The sequence below is a fragment of the Phyllobates terribilis genome, unplaced genomic scaffold (assembly GCF_046119375.1).
Source record: "Phyllobates terribilis strain yellow unplaced genomic scaffold, ASM4611937v1 Scaffold_3__8_contigs__length_932513732, whole genome shotgun sequence".
Classification (NCBI taxonomy): domain Eukaryota; kingdom Metazoa; phylum Chordata; class Amphibia; order Anura; family Dendrobatidae; genus Phyllobates; species Phyllobates terribilis.
Genome location: NW_027362763.1, coordinates 359,179,703 through 359,203,724, shown reverse-complemented (window position 1 = coordinate 359,203,724; position 24,022 = coordinate 359,179,703). Strand labels below are relative to the sequence as shown.

At 44.5% G+C, this 24,022-nt stretch overlaps 1 protein-coding gene across 3 annotated transcripts in view; it reads right to left on the bottom strand.

The window, feature by feature from the left end:
* The window catches only part of CCDC150 (coiled-coil domain containing 150), a 93,290-nt gene that overhangs the window by 54,620 nt on the left and 14,648 nt on the right, over positions 1-24,022 (bottom strand). For all 3 annotated transcript variants that reach the window (XM_073675321.1, XM_073675322.1, XM_073675323.1), the window contains exons 5-9: positions 20,500-20,568; positions 16,682-16,798; positions 16,478-16,607; positions 15,369-15,412; positions 14,273-14,365 (exon numbers count right to left, since the gene is read on the bottom strand). In XM_073675321.1, coding sequence (XP_073531422.1) covers positions 14,273-14,365; positions 15,369-15,412; positions 16,478-16,607; positions 16,682-16,798; positions 20,500-20,568 — 453 coding nt within the window. The remainder of the gene's footprint in view (positions 1-14,272; positions 14,366-15,368; positions 15,413-16,477; positions 16,608-16,681; positions 16,799-20,499; positions 20,569-24,022) is intronic.

The following is a 24,022-nucleotide window of genomic DNA, read 5'->3' as shown; positions in this document are numbered from 1 at the left end:
GCTGAGAGAAGGGCTAGTTGAAGAGGCCGGGTATGGAACTGGGCAAACGGCACTGCTTCCATGGCTGCCACTATTTTTCCCAGGACACTCATGCATAGACGAATGGAGTGTGGACTTAAAGCGAAGGAACTTCTGATGTGATGCACAGATTGGGATGTGAAGATACGCGTCCTGAATGTCCACTGAACATAGATATTCCTCGGTTTCCATCGAGGCTATTACCGACCTGAAGGACTCCATCCTGAACTGCCGGATGCGTACTTGTCGGTTTAGCTGTTTGAGATCCAGAATCGGACGTAGTGAGCCGTCCTTCTTTGGAACAACGAAAAGATTGGAGTAAAAACCGGAAAACCTTTCCTGAAAGGGGACGGGGACTATGACTCCTGAGCGCAGAAGGGAGGCAATGGCCTGAAGGAAACCGGGAAGCAGAGATGGTTGAGGAGGGCGGGACCTGAGGAATCGTGTTCCTGGGCTGGAGTTGAATTTGATTTTGTAGCCGGAGGTAATCTCCTTGACCCAGGCATCCTCTATTGCCGATAGCCAAGAGTCTTGGAACAGAAGCAGACGGCCGCCCACCCTGGGAGAAGTCCCAGGAGGGAGTGACCCGTCATGCTGAGGAAAACCTGTTGGATCGTGATCGGGACCCAGAGGAATTGGAGGAGCGACCCTTTGGGCGCCAGTTAGGAGTGGGCCTAAAGGAAGGCTTACGTCTCTCCCGTTGTGTTGGAGTACGGTCCTGTTGAGAGGAGGGGTTCGGTTGAGCGAACTCACGAAAGGACCGGAATTGAAGGGAACGTCTCCTAGGAAAAGGGCGTTTTGGTCTGGGCTGGGGAAGGGAGGTGCTCTTGCCCCCAGTGGCATCAGAGATGATCTGGTCTAACTTAGACCCAAACAGCCTTGAAAAGGGAGATTAGTTAGAGATCTTTTGGAAGCCGGGTCGGCGCTCCAAGCTTTAAGCCACAGAATTTTACGTAAGGCAATAAGATTGCTAGAGACCCGGGCTGAGCATGCAGCGGCGTCGAGGGACGCCGTGAGTAGATATTTCCCTGCGTGGCCGATTTGATCCGCTAGGTCGGCCAGATCGTCCGGGGAGGCCCCGTTAGGATGCCCTGCCTGAGCTGTTTGGCCCATGCGGACATCGCTTTAGATACCCAAGTTGAGGCGAAGGAAGGGCAAAGGGAGGTGCCAGCAGCCTCAAAGGCTGACCTAGCCAGGGCCTCAACCTGTCTATCCGTAGTATCTTTAAGGGAGACAGCACCGTCTTGGCTGAGAGGCGAGAGACAGGAGGATCCACAGCTGGGGACTCCGTCCATTTACTGATATTGTCGTGGTTAAACGGGTATAGCATGTTTAAGCTCCCACTGTTTTTGAAAAACACCGTCAAATTCTGCATGGTTGGAGAAAGCGTGTGCGGGGCGCTTAATTCTTTAGAAAGAAACTGCGTAGTCCTGAGAAGGGCTCTAGTCCTCTTTAACATGCAGAGTCTGATTGACGGCCGTTATAAGGCTGTCAATCATGTCCTGGATCTTGGAATATTGGTCTGAGTCGGAACCAGAGTCTGAATCTGATGCAGAGTTAGATCCCAGGGCGACCTCCGGGGAAGAGGTGTGAGACGCAGGGAGCATCTTGGAGTCAGGAGAGCTGGAGGATGAGCTTGTGTGAGTCCGTTTCTGAGAACTTGCCCTCAGTCTGCCCCTGGGAGGAGGGGGCAGGGGTGCCTGCGAACCGTCTGTGGGAAAGTTCGGAGCACTGGTGGCCATGGATAACATAGGCAAGCGTTCTGGTAAGCGTTCTAAGACCTGCACCAGAGATTGAGATACCTTGGTGAGGTCAGAGACAGATTGGGACATAGCAACAGCCCACTCCGGAGGGGAGGGACTTCCTTTGTCCTGGGCGGCGGGGGGATCCTGGGGTGCCAGCATGGCGGGAGGTTTGCAGGTCGAGCAGAAAGCTGTTGTGAGACCCGCGGGCCACTTAGTACCGCAAAGAGTACAGGCGTAGTAGGTGACAATGTGAGAGGGAAAGACCGAAAGCTCCCTGGGTTTAGGCATATGTGCCTGACCAGGGATACTGCAGAGGGGGGGCGGCTGTGGGCAGGAAAGGGTGTGGGTCGGTGTTAAGACAGAGCCTACCCGATCCTGAAGAAATAAACACTGTCCCGTGTCCCCCAACGGAACTCCGGAGGTAAGTCTGGAGCGGGTCACTGCTGGAAGACAGAGTAGGTGCCGCCGGAAGAAGATCTGCGGTGAGGCAGAGTGATGGCGTCGGCGTAGGGGAGGAGTAAAGTAAGCTGCCCTGATGACGAGGAGTGCCGAGGCTCTGATAGGCGGATGGGAAGGGGGCGGGCTAGAAGGACCTGACCTGATAGGTCCGCGGGAAGCCCAAGGGCATGGCGGAAGCGTCACCGTGCTCCTCGGCCCTGGTTGGTCGATGTCGGAGGGGCGTATACCCGTCGGTAAGAGGGGCCGCCCACCGGTGACACCCCCCGACGGAGAAAAGCGCGGGCAGAATTGCCGCGCAAAATGGGGAAGAAGGAGGGAGCGCAGAAGATGTGGGCGTGACCCCGGAAGCGCTGTAGGGTAAGCGCCATGTTTGGTGAGAGGGGGCGGCAACGCTGAGGAACTGGGACCTGCGACTGAGAGACGGTACGAAATACCTCTCTGTGCTCTTAGGATCCCGATACGTCTTGTTCCTCTTCCCCTCTGAGGATGGTCTCAGGATGTCCTCCGTGAAAAAGGGGGGATCCTGGCTTTTCCTCCTTCCCGCACTGTCCGGTCCTGGACAGTGCAGGAGACGGTGTCAACCCCAGAATCTGGGGGAAGGTCACCCGCAGGGACCACATTCTCCCTCCCAGGTCGCTCCGAGGAGGGGGCTGGGGTGGGGAACAGGCAAGGACTAGCCACCAGAAACCACCCTGAGACAACCTGAGGTGACAGGGGATAAGTCCTGCCCAGCGGGTCCGAGAGTGGGCGATGTGGGGGTTGCCACACTGCTCTCTCGGTCGCTTGTGAGATGGGTTAACAGGGGACGCAATGTTCCCTGTTAGACCTGAAGAGCTGTATCTGAAAAAGAAAGAACAAAGATTAATAAAACACAACAGGGTTGGATCTGCTAGGATCCAGGTCTACCTCCTACAGACACTAAGCTTAAACTGGTGAGCATGGTGCCTGTAGGCGGGTGCATACTGCGGAGGAGGAGCTATTTTTCTTTTTTGCCTAGTGTCAACCTCCTAGCGACAGCAGCATACACCCATGGTCCTGTGTCCCCCAATGAAGCGATAGAGAAATAAAGATTATTATTATAATATGGCCCCGAGTATTAGTTGATTCTATAACAGTGTATTTTGTTGTGTTTGGCACAATTTGGTTTAGGTCCTTTGACTATATAACCCCATTTTGGGTATATGATATTAACTATATATACACTCCTGTACAAGTAGTTTTCACACTCTGGTAGCATCTATGCTTTATCCTGTTATTGTTGCTAAAGTGAAGCATTAATATATTTGAGCCCAATTTGTAGGGGTATACGGCTGTCACCATATCTTTTGCGGTGTGGAACGAGTGACTAAATGTGCAATAATACACGTTGGTAACCTTTTATGGTTTATTAGCATGCAGTTTTTGCAGTACTGCACTTTAGCATTTTTGCTATATTTTCATGTGTGTCCAGCACTATAAGTGTTGGTATATAGATCCTGATTGTATTGAGATTTATTAAAAGTTACATTTTAGTTTTTTGTTTTTTTTTATGTAAGCTTGGATATTATACTGTGTGCAAAATTATTACGCAATTTGGATTACTGATGATAAATTGTATTATTGAAAAATTATAGTGCTGCTGGTCAATTAAAAAATAACCCTGAATATATCTAAGAAAGTAAAAGTACAGTTTTGTCTTTCTTAGGAGAATATCTGTGTATGCAGAATTATTAAGCAAATAAATAAATTAAAACATTGAGATGGGAAAAAAATTACATCTGTTAAAGTAAGAATAACCAAATAACTCAAAAATGAGCAAAAATACATTTCTGACATTTAAGAAAAAATAAAAAAAATATGAATGACCAATATAGCTCCATTTCTTTGCAATAACATTCATAAGCCTTCCAAATCCATGGAGTTTGTCAGTTTTCTAATCTGTTGACGATCAACTTTTTGGGAAGCACCAACTACAACCTCCCAGACACTGTTCAGAGAGGTGACTGTTTACTTTCACCATAAATCTCCCATTTAAGAAGGACCCACAAGTTCTGAATAGATTTTAGGTCAGGTGAGGAAAGGGGCCAAGTCATTATTCTTTCATCTTTAAGGACTTGACTGGCAGCCAGCAGTGGAGACTTCAATGCATGAGATGGAGCATTGTGCTGCATAAAAATCATGGATTTTGTGAAAGATGCACACTTTTTTCTGTATAAGAGCTTGAAGAAAGTGTCTTCTAAAAAGCCGCAGTAGGTTTGGGAGTTAATTTTGAGTCCAACTTCAACCCGAGAAAGTCCAACTAGCTCATCTTTAATAACGCAAGCCCATAGCAGTACCTAACCTCCACCTTGCTGGTGTCTGAGTCAAAATGGAAGTCTGTGCCTGTTACTGATCCAGCCATAGGCCCATCCGTCTGCTCCATCAAGAGTCACCATTATTTCATCAGTCGATAAAACTTTTGAACAATCTGTCTTCAGATATTTCTTGACCCAGTCTTGACATTTGAAATCCTGAGTCTTGCTCAGCAGTGGTCGGGTTTCAGTTTTTCTTCCCGTGGCCATGTCTCTGAACATTGAACACCTTGTACTTCTGTGCACTCCAAGGTGGTCGCAGTTCTTGAATATGACACCACTGGAGGATAATGGGCTCCTAGTCGCTCCACGTTTGATTCTTCTCAAATCTTTAGCAGTTAATGCAAATCTATTTTCTCAACAAGTTTCCTGCAACTGTTGATGCAAAACTTTTGATGGCTCTGTGATCACGCCCCAATATCTCGGAAATTTCAATAGTGCTGTACGACTTAACAATTTTTGACTTTTCTGAGTAGGTTAAATCTCTTTTTGGTCATTTTACAAAGTGAAAACAGGCTGCCTAATAAATCTGCACACTATGATAGAGTGTGTTGTTTCCTTTGGTCGCACGCTCCCTCATTACACAAATACACATCGCCTGATCGACTTCATCCAATAAGCATTCAGGTTTATACAGCTTGGAGGTGAAAAAATCTGCATAATGATAATATGGTCAAAATACTTGCCCAATAATTCTGCAAACACAAAAAACAGCTAATAAATCAATACAATTAAAAGTGAATCAAAGGGGAAAAAAGCAAGCCCACATAGTATACTGTATAGGGGTCACTCCTCCAGCCAGACCCCGTCTAACAGCCACAGTGGATACTACTCGTAAGAATGAATGCCACTGTGGTGGATATGGCGCCACCCCTATATTACATTTTGGCCAATCATTCTAATGGACACAATTTAATTTATTTCCCATACGATTCTCCCATTTTCACATAGTTTGCCCTCAGATTCTAATGGTGTTCGCAGAAGAAAGAAAGGCGACAGAGTAAGAAATGTAGATCCAATATGAGGAGGGATTGTCTGAATGAGACAAATCATTCTGGCCTGAAATACACTATTGCAATAAGAAAAAGGAGAATACCACCCCAAAAGCAAATCCATCCAAAACCAGCACAATTTTCAAAAAGAAACAACTATTAAACAAGATTATTTATTGCATTTGCCCCTTTTTTGTCTGTTTGGTGTATTTATCCCTTTTTTAATTAGTACCAAATGCTTCTTTAAAAGGGGATGTCCACTACTAGGAGAACTCCTTCTTGATCTAAATGTTTAGCCCCGATAAAATAATAAACCTATGCTCACCTCCCGTGATGGCACCGTTCCAGCAGTGTCGGCACTCGCGGTCCCGGGGCTGTGGTGCGGTGGAATGACATGTGATGCCCGGTGCCCAATCAGAACTGTCGTCACAGTTTCTGTTAGATTATTAAGCAGAAGTGTGAAGCAGATCAGGCCGAGGTAACACAAGTTCGAGCCGACTCTGTTGCTCTGCGGGTTTTGAACATGAAGAGGAAATCCAAGCTGCAGCCAATCTCTGACTTCCTCTTCATGTTCAATTTCGTACGAAGGCGGGACAGTGACTCCAGCACTGATTGGGTTCTGGGCATCACGTGTCACAAGATCGAACCACAGCCCCGGGATCGCGAGTGCCGAACCCTGCTGGAACGGCGCCAGCACGGGAGGGAAGTATAGTTTTTTTTATTTTATCGGGGCCAAACATTTAGTTCAAGAAGGGGTTGATGAGTTGCCCTGGTAGTGGACAACTCCTTTAAGTTGCGCCTTATAATACAGTCATTGCCGAAAGTATTGGTACCCTGGAAATAGTTTCAGACAATGAAGTATTTCTCCCAGAAAATTATTGCAATTATACGTTTTGCTATCCACGTTTGTTTCCTTTGTGTGTATTGTAACAAAAAAAAATAGAAAAAGTTAATTGGACATAAATTCCACACTAAAACCCAAAAATAGGCCGGACAAAATTGTTGGCACCTTTCCAAATTTGTGGGTAAACGACTTTTTTTTTTTAATTCGTTTTTTAACACACAGACATTAGAGTGTGAGTCATTGTGTATTTTCCTTCAGTCATCATAATAGCTCTAGATCATTATCTGCGTGGCGAGATAGTGAGATGGGATGAGTTCCATAAGTCCCAGATCTTATTAAATTTCCCTAGACAGTCTCTATTTTTATATACTGTATGTTCGTAAAGTATAATTGAGTTGACCGGTTCAACCCAGGATCTAACAGATGGATGGAGATAGCCCATCCAACGTAAAGCTAGTAATTTCCTGGCTAAGAAAAGAGTCTCCCGTAGGAAAATTTTAATGTGGTGTCCCCATAATTCCTCTTCCAGCACACCAAATAAGCACACTAATGGCTTAAGAGGGAGTGGAGTGTGGGTAAACAACTTTGTTTCATGCATGTGATGCTCGTTCACCTGTGGAAAGTAACAGGTGTGGGCAATATGAAAACCACACCCGAAACCAGATAAAAAGAGAAGTGGACTCAATCTTTGCATAGTGTGTCTGTGTGTGCCACATAGAGGAGAAAAGAACTGTCTGAGAACATGAGAATCAAAATTGTTGAAAAATATCAACAATCTCAAGTTTACAAGTCAATCTCCAGAGATCTTAATGTTCTTTTGTCCACGGGGTGCAACATAAATAAAAAATTTTACAACCCATGGCACTTTAGCTAATCTCCATTGACGTGGACGGCAGAGAAAAATTGATGAAAGATTGAAACACAGGATAGTCCTCATGGTGGATAGGCAGCCACAATCAAGTTCCAAAGAAATTCAAGCTGTCCTGCAGGCTCAGGGTGAATCAGTATCAGCGCAAACTATCCATCGACATTTGAATGAAATGAATCGCTATGGCAGGAGACCTAGGAAGACCCCACTGCTGAGAGAGACATAAAAAAGCTTAACTGCAATTTGCCTAAATGAATGTGATTGAGCCAAAATCCTTCTGGGAAAGAGTCTTGTGGACAGATGAGACCAAGATAGAGCTTTTTGGTAGAGCACAATCATTCTACTGCTTTCCAAAAACGGAATGAGGCCTACAAAGAAAAGAACATAGTATCTACAGTCAAATATGGTAGCGGTTCAAAGATGTGTTGCTGCCTCTGGCACTGGGTGCCTTGACTGTGTGCAACGCATCATGAGAGCAGAAGATTACCAATGGATTTTGGATTTGCGTCCTAGGTCATGGGCCTTCCAGCAGGACAATGACCCCCAAACTTACTTCAAGAAGCACCCAGAAATGGATGGAAACAAAGCGCTGGAGAGTTCTGAAGTGGCAGCAATGAGTCTGGATCTAAATCCCATTGAACATCTGTGGAGAGATCTTAAAATTGCTGTTAGAAGGCACCCTACAAATATGAGAAACCTGGAGCAGTTTGCCAAAGAAGAGTGGTCCAAAATTCCAGTTGAGAGGTGTAAGAAGCTTGTTGATGGTTATAGGAAGCGATTGATTTCAGTTATTTATTCCAAAGGGTGTGCAACCAAATATTAAATAGACGGTGCCAACAATTTTGTCTGGCACATTTTTGGGGTTTTATTGTGAAATTCAGTTTTTTTGTGTTGTTTTAATACATACAAAGGAAAGATCCTTGTTACTTACCGGTAACGGGATTTATCAGAGCCCATGACAGCACCACCTGAGCGAGGGTATCCGCCCACCAAGGACAGGAACTTACTGAATAAAAAGGCGGTACCTCTCCTCCGCATCAGTTTTTGTTTCAGAGCATGAGAGGGCCTCCGAAGACAGGTTAATACATAACCACCACCTCAACATTTGTACTAAACACCTTAAAAAGTGCACACCACAGTGATAAAGGGGAGGGAATTAATAGGGTGCTGTCATGGGCTCTGTAAAATCCCGTTACCGGTAAGTAACTAGGATCTTTTCCCCTTCTCCCATGACAGCACCACCTGAGAGATTTATAGAGATCAAATACCAGAGGGAGGGATCACCGCTTGCAACACCCTTCTACCAAAGGACAGATCAGTAGAAGAGGAAAGGTCAAGACGGTAATGTTTGTAAAATGTAGCGGGGGATGACCAAGTTGCCGCCTTACATATGATGTCGATGGGCACATCCGCCTTCTCAGCCCAGGAAGCAGCTACCGCTCTGGTGGAGTGGGCCTTCAGGTTCTCAGGAACCGGCAGATTGCTAGAAGAGTAGGCTAAGGTAATAGTATCCCTGACCCATCTAGCTATGGTCCCCCTTGTAACCTTAAGTCCTTTCCTAGCCCCCTGAAAGGATATAAATAAAGCGTCACTCTTTCTCCAGGCTTTTGTCACTTCCAAATACTGGACTAACACCCTCCTAACTTCTAAGATGTGAAGCTTATGTTCCTCAGAATCCCTAGGATTAGGATAGAAGGAAGGGAGAGTAATTACTTGCGTCCTATGGAACTTGGAGGCTACCTTTGGAAGATAGGCCGGGTCTGGTCTTAAGATTACTCTATCCATACATACTTGAGTGAATGGATGGTTAACGGATAGTGCGTGTAAGTCACTGACTCTACGAGCTGATGTCAGGGCCACCAGTAGAGCAGTCTTTAAAGTTAAGATTTTTTCTGAAACCTTCTCTAAGGGCTCGAAGGGAGGTTTGGTTAATGCTTCCAGAACTAAATTAAGGTCCCAAGGAGGCATTCTTGGAACAGGAATAGGTCTGGATCTATGACAGGCTTTAATAAATCTAATGATCCATCTATTTGCTGCCAAGTCATAATTATACAGTGCCCCCAGAGATGATACCTGTACCTTAAGAGTACTGGTGGCTAGTCCCATGTTTAACCCCTTCTGGAGGAATTCTAGTATGGCCTCAATAGGAATCCTCCCTTTGGCGGACTGACCCGAGGTAGACAAGAACTTAGCCCAGGTTCTACCATAGATTCTAGTTGCTATCGGTTTTTTCTCCTTGCTAGAAGGGTAGTAACAAGATCCGGAGAAAACCCCCTTTGTGTCAATAGCGACCTCTCAAAATCCAAGCTGTCAAATGCAGGCCCGCTCTTTCGGGATGACAGACTGGGCCCTGCCTGAGGAGATCCGGGATGTCCGGAAGAACCCATGGATCTGCTTGGGACATTCTCTTCATCCAAGTGAACCATGGTCTCTTGGGCCAGAAGGGGCGATCAATATAACCCTCGCCCGTTCCTCTCGGATCTTCCTCAGGATAGTAGGGATCAGTACTAAAGGGGGAAAGGCATAAGCTAGAGTGAAATCCCACGGAATCTGCAGCGCGTCCAAAGCAAACGCCCCCTCTTTTGGATTCAGGGAGCAAAAGGTTTCGGTCTTCCGATTGTGTCTGTTTGCAAATAGATCTATCTGGGGCTGTCCCCACCGATCCACAATCTGCTGAAAAACGGCTGGATTCAACTCCCACTCTCCTTGTTTCAGGATGTGACGACTCAAGAAATCGGCCTTTATGTTCTCTTCCCCTTTTATATGCAGTGCCGAGAGCGTAACCAGCCGACTCTCGGCAAACCTGAAGATCTGATCCACTATTAACATCAGAGGGAGAGACCTGGTACCCAACTGATGATTGATGTAGGCGACTGTTGATCTGTTGTCTGACATTATCCTGACATGAGGGCCCTGAAGAACAGAACTGAATTCTTTTAGAGCGTTTCTGGCTGCCAACAGCTCTTTCATGTTGGAAGAGAGACTTGTCTCGCTGTCCGACCAGAGGCCTTGTACAGAACGATCCCTTAGGTGAGCTCCCCAACCTTCCGCACTTGCGTCTGTTGTAATTGTATCCGACACCTGGGGAGGTCCAAGGAACCCCAAAAGATGGGTTGACCGGAGATGTCCACCAGTCCAGGGAGTTGATCACGACATCTGGAAGAGATATTTTCCCATTCAGGCGACCTTTGAGCCGCCTGTCCGCTGTCAGAATCTCCTGTTGAAGACATCTGGAATGGTGCTGGGCCCACAGAACCGCCGGGATGCAAGATGTCATTGTACCCAACAGAGACATTGCACTCCTCAGGGTCATGGTCGGATTGCTGACAACCTGAGATATTAGGGATCTGATCTTCAGCTTCTTTTCCTCTGGCAGAAGACAGGTTTGGTTTTCGGAGTCCAGAATGAGACCCAGGAAAGACTGAACCCTCTTTGGTTCCAGCCTTGACTTCTCCAGATTTAACAGCCAACCTAGGCTGGCCATGACGTCCGCCAGGGCTAGAGCACAGAGTTGACTTGATCTGCCCACTACTAAGAAGTCGTCCAGATAAGGGATGACCAGAATATCTCTTTCCCTCAAGTGCGCCGTGACCTCCAGAATAATTTTTGTGAAGACTCTCGGCGCCATGGAAATGCCAAAGGGAAGAGCTGCGAACTGAAAATGCCTTACGTGCCTGCCGAATTGTACAGCTACTCTTAGAAACTGTTGATGATCTGGCAAAATCGGGCCGTGGTAGTAGGCGTCCTTCAGATCGAGGACGCACATAAAACAGTCCGGAAATAACATCTTTATGGCCGATTTTATTGTTTCCATCTTGAACGGCCTGTAGATTAAATGGTCGTTCAGCCTCTTTAAGTTCGCAATGGTCCTGAAGGAGCCGTCCGGCTTCTTTATTAGGAAGAGAGTCGAATAGAATCCTCTTCCTTGCTCGGGTGCAGGTGTTTCCACCAGAACTCCTTTCATGAGCAGAGAGAGAACTTCCTGCTGTAAGGCTATCTGTTCCGCTAAACCTCTGGGGGCTGATATTTTGACAGTGTTCTTGGGCCTGCTTTTGAACTCTAATGTGAGCCCCCTCCTGATTATCCCTAAGATCCAAGTATTGGATGAAATTTCCTTCCAGGCAGGCAGGAAGTGGGACAATCTTCCTCCCACCTGGGGGGAACTGTCACTTAGGGGCTTTCTTATTCTCGGAGGAGGGACCCCCGAACATGAAGCCTCTGTTATACGGCTTTCGATCTTTCCAGTTACCTTGGTCTCTGGGAGCTTTACTGCGGCTTTATTTTCTCTTCCGAAAGGAACTGTTAAATCGGGAACCAGACACCGTGGGAAATCCATGTTTTTTGTATGCGGCTTTATCTAGGATGTCATCTAGACCTTTGCCGAACAAGAAGTCCCCCTCACAAGGGATTGAGCACAGTTTAGACTTTGACTGCACATCCCCTGGCCAGCTCTTGAGCCATAGCGCCCTACGGGCTGCATTAGAGAGGTTTGCAGACCGGGCAGCCAGCCTAACTGAATCTGCCGATGCATCTGCCAGGAATGCAGCCACTCCCTGCACAAGAGGAAGGTCTGATAGAATTTTCTCCCTGGACACATTCCCCCTGATCTGGTCTTCCAATTGTTGAAGCCAGGTCATCATAGATCTAGCTGTGCAGGTCGCTGCTACTGCCGGTTTAAGGGCCCCTGCTGACGACTCCCAGGCTTGTTTAAGGAAGGACTCCGCTTTTTTATCCAGCGGGTCTTTTAAGGCTCCTAAATCCTCAAAGGGCAGAGTGGATTTTTTTGAAGATTTTGAAATGGCCACGTCAATCTTAGGGGTTTTGTCCCATTTAGCCGCGTCCTCATCCTCAAAGGGGTACATCCGCTTGGAGGATGACGGCAGCTGACCCTTCCTCTCCGGTTTCTTCCATTCCCTTTCTATCAGAGATTTAATCCTGTCATTGACCGGGAATGAGCGTCTCCTCCTTTGGTCTAAGCCCCCGAACATAACATCCTGGACTGTTCTGGGCACCTTGGTATCGGTAATACCCATAGTTCCTCTGACGGCTTTAACTAGTTTCTCAGTATTATCAACCGAAAAACAAGGTCTGCCCCCCCCCCCCCCCATCATCATCCGAAGACTCCGATGACGATGAGGAGTGATTAGAGGAGGAAGGCAGTTCTCTCGTAAAACGGGACTCCACTGATTCCTCTGATTCTGAAGAAACTAGTTTTCGCTTCTTCTTTTTGAGTGAGGTTAAGCCTCTTAAAGACTCTCTGACCTCTGTCTGGATTAGATCCTTTAATTCTAAAGAAAACCTGGGGGACTCCTCTGCAATGGTTTTCTGAATACAGTCCGAGCAAAGGTTTTTGGCATAGGAGGTGGGAAGACAGATTTTGCATAAAGCACACTCCCTGTTTTTACTTTTAGCACTACACTTCTTCGCCTCCTGCCCCAAGAAATGAAAGGAGAAGAAGGAGGAAAAGAGAGAGAGAAGAGCACATTATTCAGGGTGAGACTTTCACGAAGATCACTCACCACACTGCCGTTCAGACTAGGGTACCGGAGGCGGTGGTTGCCGTTCACATGAGGGCTCCTATCTGGCGGAGGTGGACTGACGAAGTCTTTTCTGACCAGTCTTGCCGGAACTTGTACGCCCTCCACTGCTGTGACTTTGTCGATGGGAAGATTCTCGTTCCATTTGTTTAAGCTGCTTGCGCTGCTTTGATGGCTGTGGCTGCTGCTGTACTTCCTGTGGCGGTGACAGCTGCTGCCCAGGTGACTGCGGCTCCTCATCCATCATGGCGGGGATGCAGACACCGCCATCCTGATTGCTCCCCATCCTTAAAAAGCAGTAGGCTCCACCTCCTTTAGGCTCCTCCCCTTCCGGCAGCGTGCTCATTTCAATCTCTCTTCTTTTTTTTTTTTAATTTTAGCCAGCTGGCGCGCTACCCGCAGATCCACTCGCTTCTGCGCGTGCGCAGCCCAGCGGCACCCGGCGCGCTTGCAGCGGGATGACAGCTTCCCACCCGCGCATGCTCAGACCCGGCTTCCGGCGCACTCCGTGATAGGGCGCGTCAGCACCCCGCACGTGCGCAGCCCGGACTTCCGGCGCGCTCCGTCACAGGGTGCGACGCGACCCCCATGTGCGCAGCCCGGAAGACCTGCCGGCCGGCGCGCTCAGTTCGTCTTTGCGAGGCGCAGACCCGGCCGCAGGCCCCGGCGCACGCGGGGAGGAATCCAAAAAAGCAGCACCTCCTCCCCACACGCAGACCCGGGCAGCAGCCAGACGGGCTGGGAACAGGGACCATCTGCTGCTTCCACGGCCTACAGGCCGCACCGTCCATAATCCAGGTACGTGAGGTACCACCTGGTGAGGCTCCCATCAGGGACAGGAACCAAAAACTGATGCGGAGGAGAGGTACCGCCTTTTTATTCAGTAGGTTCCTGTCCTTGGTGGGCGGATACCCTCTCTCAGGTGGTGCTGTCATGGGAGAAGGGGAAAATAGACATGTGTAATTGCAATCATTTTCTGGGAGAAATACTTCATTTTCTGGAACAATTTCAAGGGTGCCAACACTTTCGATCATGACTGTTTTTTTTATGTTTGCCATTGTAGACATGGCTTTTTGCTTTCCAGATGTAGGCAGACAGATTATCAATTCCCTTCTTTTAAAGAAAAAAAAAGTTGAATTGTACTTTACTTTCCCCCTTAAATGATTTTATATATGCCTGCATTGTTTGCACAAAACATGTGACATGTTAGCAGAATCTGTGATTTTATTTTGCTCTAAATATGTACAAAAGTGGCAAAAATAAATTTTTGATTTTGTGCAAAATTCACATGCACCATTTTAAAAGAATGTGGAATAAAAAAACAAAAAAACAAAACAAAAAACTTTCAATGAATACGAGACAAAAAAAGAAAAGAGACTTAAAAAAAAAAAAAGATAAAGCGGGACCTATATCGCTACCATTTGACCTAATTTACACTGGTGCTACTAAATGAATGCAATTCAATTTACTGGACGTTACCTGAACTTTTTCTGCCGCTTCCCGCAGAGCAACAGAGTCGGCTCGAACTTGTGTTACCTCGGCCTGATCTGCTTCACACTTCTGCTTAATAATCTAACAGAAAGGAAGAATCATAAGTCTGCTGATGTTACAGAGAAGACGACGAAAAAAATATATTCACCAAGTAACACATTCAGTGCAATCCCCACGGATCTAGTGATCTTTAGAAACATTTCTAAAAACATTAAAAAAAAAGAATGAACTTCATTCCAGAAGCAGCAAATACAGCAGCGCTGCGGCTGAGGAACAAAAAGACAATTTTTCTCAAAAGACCCAAAACAGATGTTTGCCCAAATCAGAAGTTAAAGCAACGGCTATGGAAGTAAAGGTTAAAACAGGATATGGATAGCCTTGCCAGGGCAGAGTGACTTGTACTCACTCTCTTAGGCCACGTTCACACCTTCAGTATTTGGTCAGTATTTTACCTCAGTATGTGTAAGCCAAAATCAGGAGTGGAACAATCAGAGGAAAAGTATAATAGAAACAGTCACCACTTCTGTGTTTATCACCCACTCCTGGTTTTGGCTTACAAATACTGATATCAAATACAGAATGTGTGAACGTGGCCTTACACCCAGCGTCTGGGGCAGATGGGCCACCATCCTTTCCTAGCTAAGGTCCAGTTTAACCCTTTAATGACAAGGTGATTTTCAATTTTTATGTTTGCATTTTTTTTCCCTCCCCCTCTTCCAAGAGTCTTACTTTTTTATTTTTCCACTGATAAAGCCTTATGAGGTGTTGTATTTTGCAAAACGAGCTATAGTTTTGAACGGCACCATTCATTTTACCATACAATGTACATGAAAATGAGCTCCGCTCCTGACTTACAGGACTCACACCGGCAAAGATGTACCTACACGTGACATTGTGTTAAGGAGTTAATATTGCCATTGTCCAAAGAAGACATCTGACAAATGAATATCACCTAAGTAAACACCGCTGCTTGGCTTTTTGGGAAGGGGAGGTCTTTTCCCCAATCATTTTACAGTCATTAGTTTACTATGCCCATACTATTGACCACCCCGCGTAATATTCACTAGACACTTAAAATCCTTACCTTGATGTCCTCTTGCAGCTGGCTCACTTGGGAGACTTTCGCCTCTGTTAATAAATAAATCACCAGACATTAATAAAACCTGTTTTTTGTTGCACATTACAAGAACCTCTAATTTACAGCATTTAACCCCATCCCACACAATACCAAAATAAGATTTGTAAACTCCTGAGACCACACCATTAACACTGAGGGTCAGCTGTAACACACAGCCAACACCACTTTGTAACAGCCAGGATTGGCGTTACAGGGGTATTCCCAGAATTACAAGTTATCCCCTCAGAAGAAATAGTGGGTCCTACCACTAAAAATCCCAGTGATTCCAGGATTGGGTTCTGGATCTTGAGCCCTGACTTGAATGGATCAGAGGTGGACATGCTTCCACTCCATTTATTGTCTACATTGACTAGTGGAAATCACTACATGCTGTACATCAGCCCAAAGGTCTATCATGTACCGGAAACTATTAAGCGGTGCCATACAAAAATAACGGGTACAGAAAAATACTGTGCATATGTTAAACTCTGTCAATCAATGGCAGGGGCGGGAGTAGCTGATCTAATGAATATCAAGGACTACAGAGCAGAATCTCATCACTGAGAGGACTAGCAGAGCTGCAGGAACCCAGTAAATATCCCAATGCTGGAATCAGGGTTGGTTCCCCTACTTTATGCTGCCATATTGGGCAGCATAAACCTAGTAATTAGTGATGAGCGAGTATGTTCGGTTAACCCTTTCGGCGAGTATGCTCGGGCGAGTACCGAGTATCTTCAGCGTACTCGGTGATATGTTTCAATCACTCCCGTGTGCATGATTTGCGACTGTTTGACAGCTTTAATACATGTGAGGAATGCTTAAGAAACATGCGGGAGTGATTCAAACATATCACCGAGCACGCTGAAGATACTTGGTACTCGCCCGAGCATACTCGCCAAAAGGGTTAACCGAACATACTCGCTCATCACTACTAGTAACAGATTCAATTTAAAAACATCATAAAAAATGAAGCTACTTTGATAAACTGTATGTAATCAATTTAGGCCAACTGGGATGCGACATACTCTCCTTCAGATAAAACATGGAAGGTTTTATAAAACAATCTAATTAATTACCTATTTCACTCCGCAGCTGCTGGTTGTCCTTTTCAGCTTCCTGGCACTTGGATTCTGCATCCTCTAGTTTGTCTTTTATGTCTTTGTCTTCTCTGCTGATTTTGTGGCAGTACTGCTGCAGCTCCTGAACCTACATGTCACACAGAAAGCAGATCAGTACTCCACCACACATAATAGAGTAGTCAATCTAGATCTGATGCCAACCTGCGTCCGCTCCTCCTCTACAATATTCTTCATGTCCTGCACTGTAAGAAGCAGCGCAGCCTGCTCCTCCTCAAGCAATGCCCGCAGAGCAGCTTCTTGTGATAACTTGTCTTGTAACTGGGAAGGTAAGACACATATCGGCAATATCATCAATATACACAGTCACACACGCTCATCAATTCCAGCACGCTCCTTAAAACTGACATACTGTATTTTTTGGTGCATAAGACGCACCCCGAATTTCCAGGAGGAAAATAGAGAAAAAAATGTAATGTGTCAAATGAGTGTCCATTGAAACCATGTAAGTGCGGGGGCTACGGGCTTTCACAAAACATCTCCGGAGTCCCCGCATTGCCGAGCACCCCCTTCTGCCAGCCTGTGATGGAACTCACATCAACCTGCAGCGTCGAGCACCAGCCTGGGACTCGCAGCATAGCCCCACAGCGTCGCACCTCCGAACACCCCCTCCTCCCAGCTCAAGGCCCACAGTATCACCTGACTCCTGCCGCCGGAACCCCGGTTACCGACATTCGGTCTATAAGACACACCCCTATTTTCTCCCCAAATTTGGGGGGGAAAAGTGTGTCTTGTAGTCCAAAAAATACGGTACTTGTTATACACCCTATTCCTACTGAAGATTAACCCCTTCGTCCCACAGCCTATTTTCACCTTCATGACCAGGTCATTTTTTTCAATTCTGACCAGTGTCACTTTGTGAGGTAATAACGTTGAAGCGCTTCAACATATCCCAGTGAATCCGAGATTGTTTTTTTGTGACATTTTGTATTTCAATATTGTATTGTATTTCATTTTAGTGATAAATTTTAGAAATTTTAGTGATAATGATTTGTGGTTATGAAAACATCAAAAATGTTACAATTTTTTTTTGAATTTTGCCCTTAAACCAGATAGTTATATCTCACAAAATAGTTAATACATAACATCTCCCACATGTCTACTTTACATCTGTATCATTTTTGAAACATTTATTTTTTTTGTTAGGAAGTTAGAAGGGTTAAAAGTTGACCAGCGATTTCTAATTTTTCCAATAAAACTTACAAAATCTATTTCTGGTACAATCTGGTAAAATCTGGTACAATTTGTTACGCAATTTCTCCTAAGTACGCCAATACCCCATATGGGGTCAAAAACTACTTTTTAGGCACAGTGTAAAGCTCAGAAGGGAAGAAGCGCCATATTGCAGTTCAGATTTTGCTGGAATGGTTAGAGGGTGCCAAGTCAAATTGGCAGATCCCCTGAGATACCCGAACAGCAGAACCCCGATAAGTGACCCCATTTTACAAACTACACCTCTCATGAATTCATCTAGGGGTGCAGTGATCATATTGACACCACATGTGCCTCACAGAATTTTATACCATTGGGCAGTCAAGAAAAAATAATTACATTTTACCACAAAAATGTTGTTTTAACCCCAGATTTTACATTTTAATTCGGGGAATTGGGTAAAAATGGCACCAAAATTTGTCACACAATTTCTGATGAACGTGGCAATACGCCATATGTGGCTGAACAGTACTGCTTAGCCATACAGTGAGGCTCAGGAGGAAAGGCGCGCTATTTGACTCTCGAAGAACAAATTATAGTAGAATAGTTTGCGGACTCCATATACAGAGCCGCTCTAAGTGCCAGAAGAGCATAATCCCCACTCAAGTGTCCCCATTTTCAAAATTACACCTATTTGGAAATTTATCTACAGGTGTAGTGACGATTTTGACTCCATGGATGTTTTCCAGAAACAAGTAGCAGTGGATGTTGCTGAGTGAAAATTGCAAGTCTGCCATTGTATTGTCTGTACATTATAGTGCCCAGTACGTTGTAGTGCAAATACATTATGTCAAGCTTGTGCTTTTGGAGACATGCACCTCGTAAATTAAGAAGGCTCTCATTGCTACAGAAATGCTAAACATGTGGTTTAGGTACACTGTGGAACTCAGAAGGGAGGGGGACATTTAGATTTGGGAGTTCAGAATTAGCTGGATTTCTTTCGTGGGGCGAGGAGCCATAGAGCTTCTCCAGAGCCTTTGTGCTACCAATAATGTAGAAGCCCCCTATATTTCCTTTAATAGATGACGGACCTGAGTGGGGGCTTTTTTGTGGATGGAGTTGAAGCTTTGATTGGGAACATTTTACATAACATTTTGAATCACATTTACCCTGAGCTCTACGTGGAGTATCTAAATCTTCGAATGACGTGATTCAGATGAAACCCCCGATGGGTCCATTCACTTTAATGAGGCAGGAGAGTTACTCTGAACTCCGTCTGGCCTCTGTTCAGTGGGGTCCTTCTTTTCAGAGGTGCACAAACATGTGGCCGACGGCGCTTTTATGTATGCTTAAAAAGACGGACACCGCCGGCTCACAGACCAGACAGCATCCACAGTGCCTCTATCTGCATAATTATAGGGAATCTTCCACCAGAGGTTCGGTCTGAATCACGTATTTCAGAGATTTACACGAAAACCCCCGGTGTAAGCACAGAATAAATATGAGCTGAGCCATACCGCGATCTTTGGGAGGCAGAATGAACAAACAGCAAGTCAAAATTGGTTTTATTTTTTAAGCCATTTCTCGTGCGGTATAAGTGATTAGGCGACTTTATTCTTCGGGTCGGTGTGATTACAATGATACCAAATTTATATAGTTTTTTCTGTTTGGCAGCTGTCACACATTAAAAACACTTTTTTTTTGCAAAAACAAGTTTTGCGAGCTATAATTTTTCCATATTTCGGCCAACAGAGTCATGTGAGGGGTTGCTTTTTGCCGGACGAGTTGATGTTTTTATTGGTACTATTTTTGGGCACATAACATTATTTGATCACTTTCTATTCCGATTTTTGGGAGGCAGAATAAACAAAAACCAGCAATTCAGGAATTATTTTTGGGGGTTTTATTTTATGCTGTTCACTATATAGTAAAATTGATAAGGCAGCTTTATTCTTCGGGTCAGTACGATTACAGCGATACCACATTTATATAATTTTTTATTTATTTTTTTAAGTTTTGGCGCTTTTACACAATAAAAACTATTTTATTGAAAGAATTGTTTTTGCATCGCTATATTTTTGAGAGCTTTTTTTATTTCTACACTGGGGGCGCTGATAGGATGGGAGAAGGAGCCCCCTCGCTCTCCTAACCTCCCAAATATCGATCACAGCATTTACGGGGCTAAAAACCCGGGGGCCCTGCAGGCACTGCTCCTGGTCCAAGCGTAAGCTGAGCTCGCGGAGGCGATCGTGCAGACACATTGGTAATCAGGGACTGTGTTTGTTTAGTATGTTACAGAATTAAAGTGCCTGACTATCCACGTCACTGGCTGGGAACACCAGCAAATTTAATTCATGTATTCCACCCGGTCCCTTTTTTTTTTTTTGGAAAAGTCAAAATACCATTTGGATATAAACATTAAAATTCTTAAAAATAGGCAACCAATGTTTGAACTTTGGTGGTCCAACCCTTCAGCCCCCAACTATTAGAATACTTGTTTACACAGATACAGAAAGGTGTAGAAAAAATGGCTGTGCTTGATACTGAAGCTCAGATCCATCTAAATAAATAGGATTAAGCTTTCGTACCAGGGACGTTCACTCATAGAAATGAACTGCTGTGATAGTGTATATAATAGAGACGTCACTACAGGGGGCTTCCATAGATCGAACAGTGGTGGTCTATCCTAAAGATTTCATTGATTTAAGAAAGATAAAATCATAGACAGCTTGTAAATAAAATCTATTTAGCTATCCATTAGGTATTACTACCCCCACAGTTTTACTCTATTAACAAGGAGCCCCCAGTACCTTAGCCAGCCTTTGGCTCATACAAGCTTTAGTAGCTTTGAGCTCCTCCGCTGCAATAGTCACGTCAGTCTACAAAGAAAAAAATAAATAATAAAACAAGGGAAACAAAAATGTATTCCTGGTCGCAGTTAAGCATATATCACAACTCGTGTATCTAGGCGGCATGTGAAATATATATTGCCCTAATCAGGAATTCGGACTAGTGTAAACCTTGGGACTGTCGGTAAAACGGAGGAAGAAGATGAAAGAACAATCTGACCATAAAGTCCCAACACGTCATGTAAGGTGAAAACAAGGTTAGTTTTATTAATACAGGTGACAAAAAATGGAAAACAGAACAATGACAAGAAAAGTAAAATAATCTAAAATCATCTAAAAACAGGGGTGCATACCCAGAGAGTATGTAGAAGTCATGAAGGGAGAAACCAATCGGACAAATATATCGCCACGTGTGCTGAGGTGGAATATACACGCGTATGCAAAAACCATATAAATTGAGCAAAATAGAATATACAGATGATAAAGGTAAATGCTACTACACATTATGTAGAATGCTAATATGTACAGGTACTTCTCACAAAATTAGAATATCATCAAAAAGTTAATTTATTTCAGTTCTTCAATACAAAAAGTGAAACTCATATATTATCTAGAGTCATTACAAACAGAGTGATCTAGTTCAAATGTTTATTTCTGTTAATGTTGATGACTATGGCTTACAACCAATGAAAACACAAAAGTCATTATCTCAGTAAATTAGAATAATTTATAACAGCTTGAAAAATGTTTTTAAAATCCAAAATGTTGGCCTACTGAAATGTATGTTCAGTAAATGCACTCAATACTTGGTCGGGGCTCCTTCTGCATCAATTACTGCATCAATGCGGCATGGCATGAAGGCGATCAGCCTGTGGCACTGCTGAGGTGTTATGGAAGCCCAGGTTTGATAGCAGCTTTCAGCTCGTCTGCATTGTTGGGTCTGGTGTCTCTCATCTTCCTCTTGACAATATCCCTCTATGGGGTTAAGGTCAGGTGAGTTTGCTGGCCAATCAAGCAAAGTGATACTGTTGTTTTTAAACCAGGTAATGGTACTTTTGGCAGTGTGGACAGGTGACAAGTCCTGCTGGAGAATGAAATTTCCATCTCCAAAAAGCTTGTCAGCAGAGGGAAGCATGAAGTGCTCTAAAATCTCCTGGTAGAAGGCGGAGCTGACTTTGGTCTTCATAAAACACAGTGGACCTACACCAGCAGATGACATGGCTCCCCAAACCATCACTGATTGTGGAAACTTCACACTAGACCTCAAGCAGCTTGGATTGTGGCCTCTCCACTCTTCCTCCAGAATCTGGGACCTTGGGGAGTGTGTCAATGACTGCCTTCTGGGCATCTGTCAAGTCAGCAGTCTTCCCCATGATTGTGGAGCTTACTGAAACAGACTAAGGGACCTTTTTAAACTCTTAGAGAGCCTTTGCAGGTGTTTTTAGTTAATTATTTTAATTTACTGAGATAATGACTTTTGTGTTTTCATTGGCTGTAAGCCATAATCATCAACATTAACAGAAATAAACACTTGAAATAGATCACTCTGTTTGTAATGACTCTATATAATATGAGTCTCACTTTTTGTATTGAAAAGCTGAAATAAATTAACTTTTTGCTGATATTCTAATTTAGTGAGATGCACCTGTGTGTGTGTGTGTGTGTGTGTGTGTGTGTGTGTGTGTGTGTGTGTGTATGTATGTATGTATGTATGTATGTATGTATGTATGTATGTATGTATGTATGTATGTATGTATGTATGTATGTATGTATATATATATATATATATATATATATATATATATATATATATACACAGTACAGACCAAAAGTTTGGACACACCTTCTCATTTAAAGATTTTTTTTGTATTTTCATGACTTTGAAAATTGTACATTCACACCGAAGGCATCAAAACTATGAATTAACACATGTGGAATTATATACTTAACAAAAAAGTGTGAAACAACTGAAAATATGTCTTATATTCTAGGTTCTTCAAAGTATCCACCTTTTGCTTTGATGACTGCTTTGCACACTCTTGGCATTCTCTTGATGAGCTTCAAGAGGTAGTCACCGGAAATGGTTTTCACTTCACAGGTGTGCCCAGTCAGGTTTAATAAGTGGGATTTCTTGCCTTATAAATGGGGTTGGGACCATCAGTTGTGTTGTGCAGAAGTCAGGTGGATACACAGCTGATAGTCCTACTGAATAGACTGTTAGAATTTGTATTATAGCAAGAAAAAAGCAGCTAAGTAAAGAAAAACGAGTGGCCATCATTACTTTAAGAAATGAAGGTCAGTCAGTCCGAAAAATTGGGCAAACTTTGAATGTGTCCCCAAGTGCAGTTGCAAAAACCATCCAGCGCTACAAAGAAACTGGCTCACATGAGGACTGCCCCAGGAAAGGAAGACCAAGAGTCACCTCTGCTTCTGAGGATAAGTTTATCCGAGTCACCAGCCTCAGAAATCTCAGGTTAACAGCAGCTCAGATTAGAGACCAGGTCAATGCCACACAGAGTTCTAGCAGCAAACACATCTCTTCAACAACTGTTAAGAGGAGACTTCGTGCAGCAGGCCTTCATGGTAAAATAGCTGCTAGGAAACCACTGCTAAGGACAGGAAACAAGCAGAAGAGACTTGTTTGGGCTAAAGAACTCAAGGAATGGACATTAGACCAGTGGAAATGTGTGCTTTGGTCTGATGAGTCCAAATTTGAGATCTTTGGTTCCAACCACCATGTCTTTGTGCGACACAGAAAAGGTGAACGGATGGACTCTACATGCCTGGTTCCCACCGTGAAGCATGGAGGAGGAGGTGTGATGGTGTGGGGGTGCTTTGCTGGTGACACTGTTGGGGATTTATTCAAAATTGAAGGCATACTGAACCAGCATGGCTACCACAGCATCTTGCAGCGGCATGCTATTCCATCCGGTTTGCGTTTAGTTGGACCATCATTTATTTTTCAACAGGACAATGACTCCAAACACACCTCTACACCTCCAAGAAGGAGAGTGATGGGGTCCTACGCCAGATGACCTGGCCTCCACAGTCACCAGACCTGAACCCAATCGAGATGGTTTGGGGTGAGCTGGACCACAGAGTGAAGGCAAAAGGGCCAACAAGTGCTAAGCATCTCTGGGAACTCCTTCAAGATTATAGGAAGACCATTTCCGGTGACTACCTCTTGAAGCTTATCAAGAGAATGCCAAGAGTGTGCATAGCAGTCATCAAAGCAAAAGGTGGCTACTTTGAAGAATCTACAATATAAGACATATTTTCAGTCGTTTCACACTTTTTTGTTAAGTATATAATTCCACATGTGTTAATTCATAGTTTTGATGCCTTCAGTGTGAATGTATAATTTTCAAAGTCATGAAAATACAGAAATATCTTTAAAGGAGAAGGTGTGTCCAAACTTTAGGTCTGTACTGTATATATATATACATATACAGTACAGACCAAAAGTTTGGCCTGGCCGAGTATG